Source organism: Podarcis raffonei, chromosome 11 (genome assembly GCF_027172205.1).
Source record: "Podarcis raffonei isolate rPodRaf1 chromosome 11, rPodRaf1.pri, whole genome shotgun sequence".
NCBI classification, from domain to species: domain Eukaryota; kingdom Metazoa; phylum Chordata; class Lepidosauria; order Squamata; family Lacertidae; genus Podarcis; species Podarcis raffonei.
Genome location: NC_070612.1, coordinates 57,668,689 through 57,683,664, shown reverse-complemented (window position 1 = coordinate 57,683,664; position 14,976 = coordinate 57,668,689). Strand labels below are relative to the sequence as shown.

At 40.1% G+C, this 14,976-nt stretch overlaps 1 protein-coding gene across 3 annotated transcripts in view; it reads left to right on the top strand.

Moving 5' to 3' along the window:
* DAPK1 (death associated protein kinase 1) overlaps positions 1 to 13,519 on the top strand; it is an 80,749-nt gene extending 67,230 nt beyond the window's left edge. For all 3 annotated transcript variants that reach the window (XM_053409145.1, XM_053409144.1, XM_053409146.1), the window contains 6 exons: positions 775 to 963; positions 3,500 to 3,697; positions 5,502 to 5,640; positions 6,521 to 6,641; positions 8,716 to 8,904; positions 11,124 to 13,519. In XM_053409145.1, coding sequence (XP_053265120.1) covers positions 775 to 963; positions 3,500 to 3,697; positions 5,502 to 5,640; positions 6,521 to 6,641; positions 8,716 to 8,904; positions 11,124 to 12,356 — 2,069 coding nt within the window. In that variant the 3' untranslated portion in view covers positions 12,357 to 13,519. The remainder of the gene's footprint in view (positions 1 to 774; positions 964 to 3,499; positions 3,698 to 5,501; positions 5,641 to 6,520; positions 6,642 to 8,715; positions 8,905 to 11,123) is intronic.
* Positions 13,520 to 14,976: the final 1,457 nt, after the last annotated feature.

The following is a 14,976-nucleotide window of genomic DNA, read 5'->3' as shown; positions in this document are numbered from 1 at the left end:
GTCCATTCTTAACCTGAAACTGTTCTTAACCTGAAGCACCACTTTAGCTAATGGGGCCTCCCACTGCCGCCGCGCAGCCGGAGCACGATTTCTGTTCTCATCCTGAAGGAAAGTTCTTAACCCGAGGTACTATTTCTGGGAGTCTGTAACCTGAAGTGTATGTAACCTGAAGCGCATGTAACCCGAGGTACCACTGTACTAAATTTGCATGGTTTCTGTTAATCCTGAAAAAGTTACGGATAATGAAATGGCTCTGCTCCTTCATGCTTCCACTTGGAAAAGATACAGCTTTGCTATTTATTATTCAAATTGATACTTTATAGGTAGCCTCCTTAATATTTAGATAATAACATACTTGTTCAAATCATTGATCCCTGCAGTAATAATTGGTGAGGGGGAAAATATTGCTCTCACAAGTAAAGTACCAGTGCCTCTACCCCCTCCAAAAATAAGGTCTCCAACCATATGTAATCTACCCAGCTGTGAACTGGGAATGACCTCCTTTGGCACCAAGGGGCTGTTCTGAACTGCTGATTCACCTCCAGAGAAGATAGGAGGGCTTTGGTTGTGATTGATTGTTGTGTACTTGTATATCTGAAAAGAGAATATTCCAGGCAGCTGCTGATAGCATCAGCGCCTTATTTTTGCCACCAACGCTTGAACTTGCTCTGCGCAGACAATGGTCTGTCCACATGGTTTTGTAATAATGCTCTTTTTAAAAATTCAAGGTTTGTAATCTTCTTTTGCCCTTCTCCTTTTCTTCCTGTGATCCAGTTTCAGTAAGTATTACAAATCTGTATCCTGGCTGTGAGAATGTTAGTGTGAGAAGCCGGAGCATGATGTTTGAGCCAGGCCTTACCAAAGGGATGTTGGAAGTCTTCGTCTCGCCCTCTCACCATTCCCACTGCTCAGCAGATGACCAGTCAACCAAGGCCATTGACGTTCAGAATGCATATTTGAATGGTAAAACATGAACTTGAATCCTCTTCTTTTAATGTAACTAATTGGGTCCTTTGTGCAAAAAACGCTTCAGTCTGAAATCCACTTAAATGATTTATTGGTTTATTTTGTTAGTTGCCGAACACAGAGCAAGCTCTAGGTGGCTTACATTCGGGTTGAAAAAATCCAAAATTGTTTGAAACACCCATGAAAAATTAACGAAATACATAGAACAGTGCCAGCCACCACAGAAAACCAGCAAACAAACATTTATCAGTAACCCAGAGCACAGCTGGATCATGTTCCATCAAGTGTCCTGGGAATGAGAAAGTGTTAACCTGGCAGTGAAAACAGGTGAGCATTATTGGGAGAGCATTCTACAGACATAAGTCTCCCCTATAGTTTCCACCCTTGAAACCTCTCTAAGAGGGGGCACACTTTAAGTATATCAGTGCTTTATCGCTAATTTCAGGGACACAGGTGGCGCTGTGGGTTAAACCACTGAGCCTAGGACTTGCCGATCAGAAGGTCAGCGGTTCGAATCCCCGCAACGGGGTGAGTTCCCGTTACTCAGTCCCTGCTCCTGCCAACTTAGCAGTTCGAAAGCACATCAAAGTGCAAGTAGATAAATAGGTACCACTCCGGCGGGAAGGTAAACGGCGCTTCTGTGCGCTGCTCTGGTTTCATCAGAAGCGGCCTAGTCATGCTGGCCACATGACCCGGAAGCTGTACGCCGGCTCCCTTGGCCAGTAAAGCGAGATGAGCGCCGCAACCCCAGAGTCAGTCACCACTGGACCTAATGGTCAGGGGTCCCTTTACCTTTGTCCCTAATTTCAGACTCTCTACCAGCACAATAAAAGCTTACAATTAGGTGTAACATTTGCTATGTCAACACAATATCTCAAGAAACATTACTATTTTAAAGTTTCTTCAGTGTCAGCGTAGTATCTCAATCCAGCACTAATCCTCTGAGAGCCAAGAGATACTGGCCAAAGCCAGTGTGGTGGTATTACATTTATTGATGGAATCCCAGAAGTGTGGTTTAACTTGCTGTGTGCTCTGTACAAGCATCTCTATGAGGAATACAAGCTGGAGAGAGCCATTCTCTGTCTGAGGAGATATAGGCCCTTTTACAGCCTGCAAAGAAACCCTTATACGAGGGACGGTCTTCTCCAGGGTATTCAACGTAGGGTTGAACAGACATGATGGGAGCATTGTATCTATAGTCTGAGGAATTCACTCTGCCACTGATGAACAAACATTGTGAGGTGCTTACTCAGGGCTTACTCACTGCTGTTTAAGAAGCTCTCATTCAGCCAACCTGTACCCAAAGAAAGGCTGAGTCCTTCCAACCTGCAGATGTACTAATGGGTAGATATTTCAGATGCTTACTTGTTATTCTTCAAAGCTTCGAAAAACAGCAGACAAATATTCCACGAGAAGGAGTAATAGATTGCATCTCCACCGTCGTAGGACACAATATTTGTCAAAAGTGCCAGGGGTTTGTCATAGAAATTATGAGCTTAGGAAAATGTCACAATTTTTGAAGGAATCCCTAAAGATAGTATGCATTGGGGCCTAAATTCCAGCCTGGAATTAGCATACTGTCACTACCAGCTATAGCCTAACATCCTGTTAATATATACAGATTGAGATTATTACACTAGCCAAAGTATTTGCTCAAATCCTGCAGATTAATAAAGATAACATTTCTGAACTACTAATATCTGAAATTAAAATTCCTTTTAAAATGCTGAGGGATTTTTCTAGTGCTCCCGCCTTCCTGAGATGCATTTATTTATAAATCCTATGAATTAAAGTTTGTAAAAATGCCTATTACTCTCTGGAGGACAGGGAATAAACCTATTCTTCTCTCAGCTTCAGAAAATTTTAAAAAATTAAAATTGCATGATAAAGTATTGCATAAAATGGCAGTTAGTAATGAACTATGACTATTCTAATCTCTCTCTCTCTGAGTTTACAATTACACATTATTATTCTACTGTCTTGTGAAACAAAATGGTCTGTTCTGATTTTTTTTAAAAGAAAACCTCCTGTTTTGACACTTTATATAGCACAGTAATATGCCTGTGTAATAGTATGCTTCAGATTCTGTCAAAGAAGACAAAAATGGTAAAATTACTCATTTAATATTTTAGCAATTAACTCTCTTGCAGTGGTCTTAACGTGTACTTCTGCACAAACTACAGCTTTAGTGGTAGGTGTATTGTGCCATGTTTTCTATAGTTTTTACAGAAAAGTTATGGAGAAAAGTTTGTCTTCTAATGTAAGACCCACTGTGGTAAAAAAAAGACTTGAATTTCTTCAGTGGATAAACCTGTCTAATTTTGACTGCAGTCTTGCACCCAGTATGCATGGCTTGGTTCTTTGAAATCAGTAAATGTAACTCTGATCAGGATTGCAGCCTCTGTCTCTGAATATAATAACTAATAATAATAATAACAATAATGATATGTATACTTCAACAACAACAAGAATAAAAACGTTTGTAAAACTTGTTCTACTTAATGTCTTGATAATATATATTTGCTTGTTGCAGGAGTTGGTGATTTCAGTGTGTGGGAATTCTCTGGGAATCCCGTGTATTTCTGCTGCTATGACTATTTTGCTGCAAATGATCCCACCTCAGTTCACGTTGTACTTTTTAGTCTTGAAGAGCCCTATGAAATACAGTTGAACCAAGTGACCTTTTGGCTTAGTTTCCTAAAATCTCTTGTTCCAGTCGAAGAATCCATAGGTATGCCACAAGTACTTTATCTCTGCCAGCCCTTCAACATGGGAGAAAGCAGTATTTCTTCATGGTTTTGTAGAGCTATGTTGAACCATTCCATCCTTCTTTTTACTCTACTGCCTTGATTCATACAAATTAACCTTTTTAGAATTCTTTGCTGTTCAATATACCTCTTAAATGAGATCACTGGTCAAATATTTTAACTGGGCATGTTGCTTTAAAGTTGGGTATGCCAACGAACTTAGTTGCTCCATATTTTGGAGAAGTATTAAATATATAGGTTTAGCTAACATCATAAATCTAGCTTCATTATGGTAAATTACTCTTCACCTACTGTGGAAGTTTTTTGGAAGAACAAAGTCATGATGTCTGTCTTCACTTCATCAACAGCAAAGCTGCTGAAATGTGTGCAACAAAGCCATTAATTAAACAATCATGGGCCTGACAGTTTAACAAAGACCATAGTGCTTGTTATGAATATAAGAATATAAGATGAACCAGTTAATTGGTCCATCTAGGTCAGCATTATCTATATCAGGGTAGAGAACCTTTGGCCTGCCAGATGTTGCTGAACAGCCCAGCAAGCATGGCCAATGGTCAGAGCTGATGGGAATTGTCATCTGACAACACCCCGGTCTTCATTGGCTACCAATGGCTCTCTGGAGTTTGAGACAGCACTCTCTCCCAGTCCTACTTGAATTGAACATAGGACCTTCTCCATGCAAAGCACATGATCTGCTACACACTAGAATGCATACAGATAATATTTGCACTGGAACCAATATAGGGATTTGGGGTGTTCTAGATTTGCATAGAATTTACAAAGAGCACAAAACAGAAACCAAGGATTGTATTGGGAATGCTTATGTTCCATGGAAGTCTGAAGTATGCTTATCTGTATTCTGCATTTGAAGAATGTATGTGTTTAGCATATGATGGCCCTTGCTCATACGGATTTTTGTGGTATTGCCTCTAGAGTATGTGCCACAATACAGGTAATAGCGATAAAGTTAAATTCAGTATTTTCCGAAATTTGGCAAAATACTTTCATCTTATGAAGATGATGTATAAGCAAGCAGGCTGTACAAATTTGTCTTCAGTGCTGTTACCTCATTCATATCCCATTTGTATCTCTTTCTCTCTCATTCTTTTTCATGGTATCTCCCAGGCTTTCCTTCTTAACTCTCACTTATGTGAGAATTCTTTGTTTGTGTAAGTACTGTAAATTTGCATTCATACCACTGTATGAATGTTTTTTAGATTGTTTGTTTCCTGCCTATAATAATCTCAACCATAGTATTGTAGACTAGTGCGGTCAATGGATGATCTTTTAAAAAAGTAGCTATAGCTAGAAAAAAGCATTGCCCCTTCTCCAAATATATATTTTGTTAGAAACGAAATAGATGGTTTACAAAGATTTATTGTGATTTGTAATATGTCTCTGTTTTATGACATGGACCATCAATTTTGCTTTGGAATGATGAACATCTGTTTTTTGTGCTATGAATGAAATCACACTAGCCACAGTCAGCCTCTTAAGTTTGGGGAAACATTTAATCAATCCCTGACTTGAGCGCCAAGTTCACATATAACGCTAAGCCAAAGTTTATAGACCAATAACAAACCATGGCTTACAGGGATGGTTTGTTCATGGTTAACAAACCGTGGTTAAGCTGCTGGTCCAAGTTGAAATGGTCAACTAATTATAACAATTTAACATACCATAAAACGTTACATTTGAACCATGCCATTAGAAGAGAAAGCTTTCCCCCTCAAAGTCTTCCTTATGTGTTTTTTTTTTCTCCCGAAGCATTTGGAGGAAAGCTAAAAAACCCACTACATGTTGCACTGGTGGCTACTCATGCCGACATTGTCAATCTTCCGCGTTCTGCTGGAGGAGAGTTCCAGTATGACAAAGATACATCTCTTCTGAAAGAAATCAGGAACAGGTAAGAACTGTATTATTTTTAAAAGGAACGATTGCTTTTCTAAGAAATTAGTATATTTTAAAACTTGTGTGCATGTTAGGACCTTGAGATAAACTTTTTAAAAAAAGAAAAGGCTGTACTTGCATACAAATAAAGAAAATCTACACCTTTCATTGGACTGGTTCAGATGCAGAAAGGAAACAATGGATTTCCTTTTTGATCTTTAACTAAAGAGAACCATAAAGCAAATATAAAACAGATCAAAAACATCAGAAACAAAAGCAGTTATTGTAGCAAAAGTAAAAAATACAAAAATCAGTAGATATAAAATCAGTAATATTTTTTTTAATGTCTAAAACAATGGATTTCCATTATGAAAATGTGGCACAGCAAACTTGAGCTCAGGCATTCCCTACTTCCACGTAGAAGCATCTGCTTGCTTTCCACTTTGAACAGACGTCCATTTTCTATTTTGTTTGAACTCTTGAGTCAAACAAAGCAGCATTAAGCCATGGTTTTCAGATCATGTTTGAAGTGAGCACAGTTAGAGTAACCCACAGCTTTCTTAGTCCGGGCATAATGGGAAACCACAGTTAATTCAAAATAGAAAGTGGGAAGGTTTCAATTTCCTTCGCTCATGCTCAACGTAGTTTCAACTAAACCAGGGCACTGTGTACCACAAAGATATGCACACTTACTGTGGGATAAGCACCACTAAATTTGGAAGGATCTGAGTATATAGAAATAGGATCAAGTTACAAGGTTGGTTTTTTTACTAGATATGTGATACTAGTAGAACTTGCTTCCTCAAACTGCTTCAATTAATACATGGGATAAGAATGAAAAAGATGGATGCAGTACTGTAAAATGATAAACAGGTTCTTTATTCTTTTCCTTTCAGGTTTGGAAATGACCTTCACATTTTAGACAGGTTATTTATTTTGGATGCTGGGGCATCTGGTTCTAAAGATATGAAGATTCTCCGCAACCACCTCCAAGAATTACGTAGTCAAATTATTTCTGTAAGTCACGTCTTCTTAGTACATCCATTGGCCCAGGCCTCATGAGAGTATTTTCATTTTGAGTGCACCTTGAGTTATGAAGTTGCCTTGTGGTTATAAGTATGGGAAGAAAGGAAGAGAGTTAGAAATATGAATCAAGTACAAACAAGGTCTGTATGGGATAAATTAGATTCATTGGCCTGAGTGCCCTCTGGTGGTGAGCAAGAAGTATTAAATAGATCATGAACCCATAAATTCTTTCAGCTCTTTCTTACGCCTTGTAAAAAAAGGGAGCAAGTAAATTTAGATAGAAAATATACTTGTCTCATTCTGCAGAAACGGCCTAATAAATATTTTATTGAAGTATAGCAAGTTTTTAAACATGTGTCTGCAGTGTTGAACTAGTTCTTCTGAAAAGCTTTGGGCCTCTTGAATTCCATGTGACCAAACCATTCTGAACCTTTCAGTGAGAGTGATTTTTGTTTTCTTCATTTATACTTTGCCGTTCCTCCAAGGAACTCATGGTGGAATGAATTAGCTATTCCACTTTATTCTCATATCACATGAGTTGCCATAGGTCCCGTACTGAGATTTATGGCTGAGTGGTTGTTTGAACACTGGTCCTAGTCCCATATTTTACACAGCATACCATAGTGGTTTTCTCACTGCTTCTGTTTAATTTTGCACATTATTTACTCAGCCACTTTCACTTCCAACAAATTTGAAAAAGGGATTAATTTGTCTGGCATCCAATTGTGTGGGGGTTTTTTTGTAAAAAAAACCAAACATAGTATATATACAGAAGCATACTTTTCTGTAAATCAACCATCTCTCCTCTGCTGCATAATTCTTACACTCTCCTACTGCTGGGTTTGCCACCAGATTTTTTTGGTGTGTAAAATGTTTCTCACTCCCAGAATAAGTATTTAACAATGCTGTCAAACAGGCATCAGCTATACAGTTCGTTTCAGTATGAGTTTTCGCCAGAGGCAGGATTCTGAAGAATGCAACCCCTTTTAAGCAGTGTGTGTTGATTCCTGCTTTCACATGTTTCGTAGATTGTAATGTGGTGAAAAGCTGGTCCTTCTTTGCCAGAACCACTCAGCTAAACTAGTGATCATTTCACTGCTCTTTTTCTGCAGCATATGCATGCACCTGAGTTCATACTGTTAACTTGTGCAAATGGTGCCAAGAAACGGGGTTTGTTTTGTTCCAGAAAGTTCATGGTACTGCACAGTTTTTCCATTAAAAAGACTTCAAGAGCCTGTCTGCTTATGCCAGTACAGATTAAATGCAAGCCATACTAACACGTTGTGCTGTCTTTATGAAACGTTTGAAATATAAAAGAAAAGGCTTGTTAACTGTCTTGTCAAAAACTGAGGATAATGTACTGTGACATACTTTCACATTACAAATATAAAAGGGATGAGTGTTACAGTTATGCTGTCGCAGTTTGCTTTGAGGTTGTTGTTTTTTTTAAGAAAATACAGTTTACATGATGCCTGGAGCAGGAGTGACTATGACTAAGTACTTAGCATAATCTGTGATTTGATAGCTTCTTTCACTCTTGTATTCCTTTACAGAATGCATCGCCTTGAAATGGGAATGACAGAATAGCACAGCCTTCACATTCAGCAGAATGAGCTTGCAAGCCAGTACTGCCAGGGCTGCATCAGTTGTGGAAATAACTTCCACTTCTAGCATCATTACCAATAGAGGAGTATACATGGCCAAAGAGAATCAATGCTCTATTCTTCAGCATCCAGTGAGGTGTGGCAGAGCCATGGAGCCAGCAGCCCTCACAGTACTTCAGCTTACCTGGCCAGGTAGAGACTGTGCAGATGCACCAGTGGCGGCAGCAGATTGGCTCTGCTGTTGTGTCTGTGTAGCATCACACCTGCCCTGCCACAGACCCATCTGGCTAAGCTGTAGTAACACCAGTCTCAGAAGTGCGGCTCTGTGACTCTGTTCCACCGCACTGGGTCTGTTCCTGCTAGGATATGAGTGATTGATGGCATATATATTTTTTTAAGTGAAAAGATAACAGTTTACCTTCTCAAATTAGAGCTAATGTCCAATCTGGTGTTTTCCATAGACATGTCCACCCATGACACACTTGTGCGAAAAAATCGTCTCCACGCTACCTTCATGGAGAAAAGTGAATGGACCCAACCAGCTCATGTCACTGCAGCAATTTGTGTATGATGTGCAAGATCAGCTTAACCCGTTAGCAAGCGAAGATGAGCTGAGGCACATTGCCCAGCAGCTACACAGTATAGGAGAAGTAAGTAAACTGCATTAATCCAATGTTAATTCTATAGGTACCGTATTTTTCGCTCTATAGGCGTCATCCTTTCTTTTTCTAGAGTAGGTCTTATGAGGGCCTTAAAAATTTTTGGATCATATTGTAACGCAAATTCCCTTAATTATGATAAATCTAAGATCCTAATTTTCTCAAAGAGCCGGAAACTCCATAATTGGAGAATTGATGGGAGAGTCATCGAACAAGTCTATAGATTCCAATACTTGGGAGTTTGGTTACAACATAACCTTAGATGGAAGGCCCATGTAGCCTATGTTACAAATAGAGCCAAAGCTATCTCCTTGGCGATCTTGCGATTTTTCTTCACCGATGGGGCCCTTCACATCCCATCGGCGTTGAAAGTCTTCAAGGCCAAGGTGATCCCGACAATTGCTTATGCCATCTCAATTTGGGGGACTTTTGTCAACCTATTTCACCTAGAGGTTATTCAAAATCAGTTTTTAAGAAGGATATTGAAACTGCCCAACTGTGTAAGTAATACAGCGCTACGCATGGAACTTAATATTGTATCCCTGGAAAACGCTCTGTGGAAGCACATACTTTGTCACTGGTTATCTCTATGGCACAATCTCCCAAACTTGTACTTGATACAATGTATGTGGAGAGATGATTTCCAGAGCCCATGGGTAAAAAATTTACAACTGAAAATTACGGCAATGGGAATCTCCCCATCCAAATTACTAGAGCAGGATATAGTTCCAGCTAAAAGAACAGTAACCTGTAAACTAGAGGAGATGGACTTGCAGCAGAAAATGGTCTTGGGCAGTGGTACCTGCTCACCTCTAAACCTTGGTTTATTACCCCTCTTAAGGCTCCCAAACTATTTGAATTCCTTAACTTCTTCGGCTCATAGATATGCCTTTGTAAAGGCAAGATTCAACACCTTCCCATCAAACGTGCTGAGAAATAGATTCTCCAATGGACAGATATCGCTCTTATGTGATTGTAATTGTGGGGCACCGGAATCGTTGCATCACATAATTTTTGATTGTGCTTTTCACTCATCGGCCAGGAGCGAGTTTCTTGCTCAATATCTAAAGGGAATTGCCGATGATACGAATGAAGCCAAACTGAGATATCTACTAAATGATGATGACCCCCTAAGATCACTCATGGTTGCCAGATTCTTGATCAGCGTCCTATCCCTAAAGAAGAGAAACGGACTCCTGTGCGGCTCGGATAATCTCTTTAAACTATGATCTATGTTTTAGGATGTAATTAGGTGATTTCACCATTGATGTCTTCTACTAATTTATGAGTAGAGGGCGATGTTTATGTTACAAATTTATTGTAATGTATGATGTTGGTCTTTTGTTTTGTTTTGCTTTGGTTTTTTAAATTTGGAGGTTTAAGTACATTATGTTGGTATGGGAAACTGTCGTGTGATGGGCCAATGGCCGTAATAAAGAATCAATCAATCAATTCGCTCTATAGGACGCACCAGACCATAGGACGCACCGGACCATAGGAGGGGGAGAACAGGGGAAAAAAAAATTTTCTTGTTCTTCCCCTCTAAAACAAGGTGCTTTCAAGGTGCATTCACCCAAAGCCTCCAGAGCACAGCGGGAACTCCCGCTGCGCTCTGGAGGCTTCAGGCGGCTACCATCCCTAAGCTAGAACAGCGAGACTGCCTCACTGTTCTGGCTTCGGGGACAGCCTTTGTAGCCTCTGCAGGGCAGCGGGGTGAAGGCACCCCGCTGCCCTGCAGAGGCTTTGCACGCAGCCATCCCCAAGCTAGAACAGCGAGACAGAGCTCTCCGCAGCGCTCCGTCTCCCTGTTCTGGCTTTGGGCTTAGCCGCGCAGCCTGCACTCGCTCTGTAGGACGCACACACATTTCCCCTTAATTTTTGGAGGGGGAAAAGTGTGTCCTATAGAGCGAAAAATACAGTAACTCTGCATACTTTGCAGCTTGGCCATCAAAAGAGGTGAATGACTTTTGGCTCAGCTTGATACCTAGCCATAACTTGTGGTCTGCACTGTCCTTTAAGTGCTGTATGCCAGAGAACTCAGTACAAGGAGAAGCTCTCCTCCCTTTCTCAAATTCACATTTTTCATTGGATGTAGATAATGGACCATATGAGAACCTGTAGTCCTCTTACAGTTAAAGCTGCGGTGTCTCCAAAACTATTCCTTTCTCTCATATTTGGATTTGACTTGTGGCTTTTCTTCTGTTCAACAGATCAATATCATGCAAAGCGAGACAGTCCAAGATGTTGTTCTGCTAGATCCTCGCTGGCTGTGTTCAAATGTGCTTGGAAGACTCCTGTCCGTGGAGAACCCCAAGGCGCTCCATCACTACAGAGGCCGTTACACCATAGAGGACATCCAGCGCCTGGTCCCAGATAGCGATATAGAAGAACTCATCCAAATCTTGGACGCTATGGACATCTGTGCCAGGGATCTCAGCAGTGGAACAATGATTGACATTCCTGCTTTAATCAAGACTGATAGCCTCCATAGGTCTTGGGCTGACGAGGAAGATGAAGTTATGATTTATGGTGGTGTTAGAATTGTTCCTGTGGAACACCTCACCCCACTGCCTTGTGGGATATTCCACAAAGTTCAGGTGAATCTTTGTAGATGGATCCATCAACAGAGCACAGAGGGAGATGCAGACATACGCTTGTGGATCAATGGGTCAAAGATTGTGAACCGTGGAGCTGAACTCCTTGTCCTCCTTGTGAACAATGGTCAGGGTATTGAGGTTCAAGTTAGAGGCCTGGAAACAGAGAAGATAAAATGCTGCTTGTTCCTGGACTCTGTGTGCAGTACGATTGATAACCTGATGGCCACAACATTACCTGGACTCCTGACAGTCAAACACTATCTCAGTCCTCAGCAGCTGAGGGAACACCATGAGCCAATCATGATCTACCACCCGAGAGATTTTTTCCGCGCACAAAGTCAAAAGGAGACCTCATTGACTAATACCATGGGTGGCTACAAAGAAAGCTTTAGCAGTATACTGTGCTTTGGGTGTCTTGATGTCTATTCACAGGGGAGTTTGGGGATGGATATCCACGTGTCTGATCTGAATCTGCTTACACGAAGGAAACTGAGTCGACTTCTGGATCCACCTGATCCCATGGGCAAGGACTGGTGCCTTCTTGCTATGAACTTGGGCCTTCCTGATCTGGTTGCGAAATACAATACAAACAATGGGAGTCAGAATGACTTTGTCCCGAGCCCATCCTATGCTCTTCTTCAGGAATGGGGAAATAGCCCTGAAAGTACTGTGGGCACCCTAATGTCTAAACTGAGGGAACTGGGGCGCAGAGATGCAGCCGACTTTTTAATGAAAGCATCCTCTGTGTTTAGAGTCAGTTTAGATGTGAATGGCCAGGAAGCCTATGCTTCAAGCTGTAACAGCGGGACATCTTATAATTCAATTAGCTCAGTTGTCTCTCGGTAAAAGCAAACACAAGAAAGCACACACTTTTCTAATAGCAAATAGCGACAAAGGATTAAGTACGACAGTTTTGTATGTATTTATAAGTTTCTACATTCATGGGTTGCCGCTGCCTCCCAGCACCACTTTTTAAGTGACCAATCATCTTATTTTTTTACTGTGACCTCTTGCTCTTATTTTAGTTATAAAAGGCTGGTGTATTTCTGGGTATTTCACAGTTCGTTTCTGATTATACATCGTGCTGCTTAAATACTGGCATTTTAACTGGGAGGACTCTAGCTTTGCGGTACCTAGAGGTTTTTAAAGTCATTTTTCCAAACAGAAGAAGCATACGTAGTGATACAAAGCTCGTTTCCTAAGTCCTCTCCTTTTTTATCGTGCTTGTTTAATTTAAAAATGAAAAAACATTTCTAGTAAAACAATGCTAGTATATTTCAATTTTAACACCAGACTTAGAAATGAAAAAGTGAGTGCCTTTTGCAGAAGATAATGTGGCTAAAATCAAGTGATCCTGTTGAAGCTATAAGACAATGCTACCTCTATTTCACTGTCTGCATGCTGGTTGCCACAAGTGGTGCTTGCCTCTGTGTTTTTCTGGAGTTTAAGATACTTGGTAACATGAAAATTGTTCTGCTGAAGAGCTCTCATGTTGAATACCGTGCGAGTACAAATATTAAGACATTATCAGTTTTTATTTCCGTTGAAGTGGAATGGAAAAATTGAAACCCCATGAACTTGCACCTTCCATTCTTTCCACATATCTCAGGTAAAGATTTTACACAGTTGTAAAGTTCACCAAGGCACATATACAAGTGTTAGCTAAACAGATTTACTCTGTACTTAACAGTGATCATTTGTGCAAAGCAAATGTTTTTTTCCACTTTCAGATACTAGTGTGCTTATTTCTTATACTTGAAAGTTTGATTTTTATTTTTATTTTAATTAAGGAAAGCAAGAATTTCTTGCGGTAAGAGAAAGTGGTATGAGGGATCAAGACTCTTCTGTTCCGAAAAGCATGTAATTTTAATTGTACAAGATACATTATGTGTATATACATATACAATGTATGTATATATATGAATACTGTTTTTCCTTAATCTTTGTTGTAGTAAAATTTTAAAGTTTTTTTTACAAATAAATGGTTGCCTGTTGCAACTTTTCCATCATTCCTCATTTCCTAGCTGCATTCGTGTTCACCAGCAAACTGAGCATTGCTGTCTGTTAGTTCCAACAACTTGACTTTTTAGCAGCAGCTGTGAACTCTGCAGGACTATTTTACTCCCTGCAGTTTTTATATTAAGAGGTTGCTGTAGGCTATCCTTTAGGCATGGCCTGCTTTTTTAACCTGCAGGCACGCCAACCTAGTAGCCACCATTACATTTATGTTCCACCTTTCTTCCCAAGTCTGCCGTGATTTGTGAGCCATCCCTAGAACATTTAGGATAAAGGCTGTAATTTGCTTCTGGTAGTGATTTGTACATTGCAAGTAAGTCAAGCAGAAAGGGAACTAGCTCCCCGCCCCCCTTTAAATACCGTATTTTTTGCTCTATAAGACTCACTTTTTCCCTCCTAAAAAGTAAGAGGAAATGTGTGTGCATCTTATGGAGCGAATGCAGGCTGTGCAGCTATCCCAGAAGCCAGAACCGCAAGAGGGATTGCTGCTTTCACTGCGCAGCGATCCCTCTTGCTGTTCTGGCTTCTGAGATTCAGAATTTTTTTTTTCTTGTTTTCCTCCTCCAAAAACTAGGTGCGTCTTGTGGTCTGGTGCATCTTATAGAGCGAAAAATACGGTAGCTTGTGCACACTAGACGAGGACTCTGGAAGCCACAAAGGTGAAAACATACGCAAACATGTTTTTGAAGCGTTTCCTCTGCTGAATCATCTTTCTTTTTTTTTAAGTGTGTGAAGAGGAAATGACTTTTTGTGTAAATACAATGATTTCTGGCCAAGGTCTGTGTTAATTTCCTCCAAAAGTGCTGATTCTGCATAGCTGGAAACAGCAGTGATAGTGAAGGGTGTGGCTTTGCTTAAGTATACAGAGTGAATCACCATCACCAGACAGCAGGATCCAGGATTATTTTCTGCAAATGGTATGTGCTGCATTCATGAGTGCATAAAACGTAATTTGTGATTAAGCTTCCTTTTTTCAGCAGTAGTTCCTATCAGTATGGGATCTCGGTTTCAATTTCCAGGGATCTTTGGACAGGAATCTCACGGTTTCTATTATTATTATTATTATTATTATTATTATTATTATTATTATTATTATTATTATTTACATGCTGCTCATTTGACTGCGATGCCCCAGCCATTCTGGGTGGCTTCCAACAAATTAAAAGATCAAACACAGTAAAACATCAAACATTGAAAATTTCCCTATGCAGGCTGCTTTCAAATGTCTTCTAAAAGTCAGATGGTTTTTCAATGTGGCGAGATTTCTTTTTTCTGTGTTCATTTTAATACTTACTTGCACCCTACAAATCCGCAGTGGGGTGGCAGTGCTGCTTCTAGGAATAAGACATTTTGCAATTACTTGATTTTATAAAACCCACTGTTTATAATGAAAATATGCCTTATTCGGCACTTAAAACAAATCTTCCTGTGGCAGAATATGCTTGTTTTG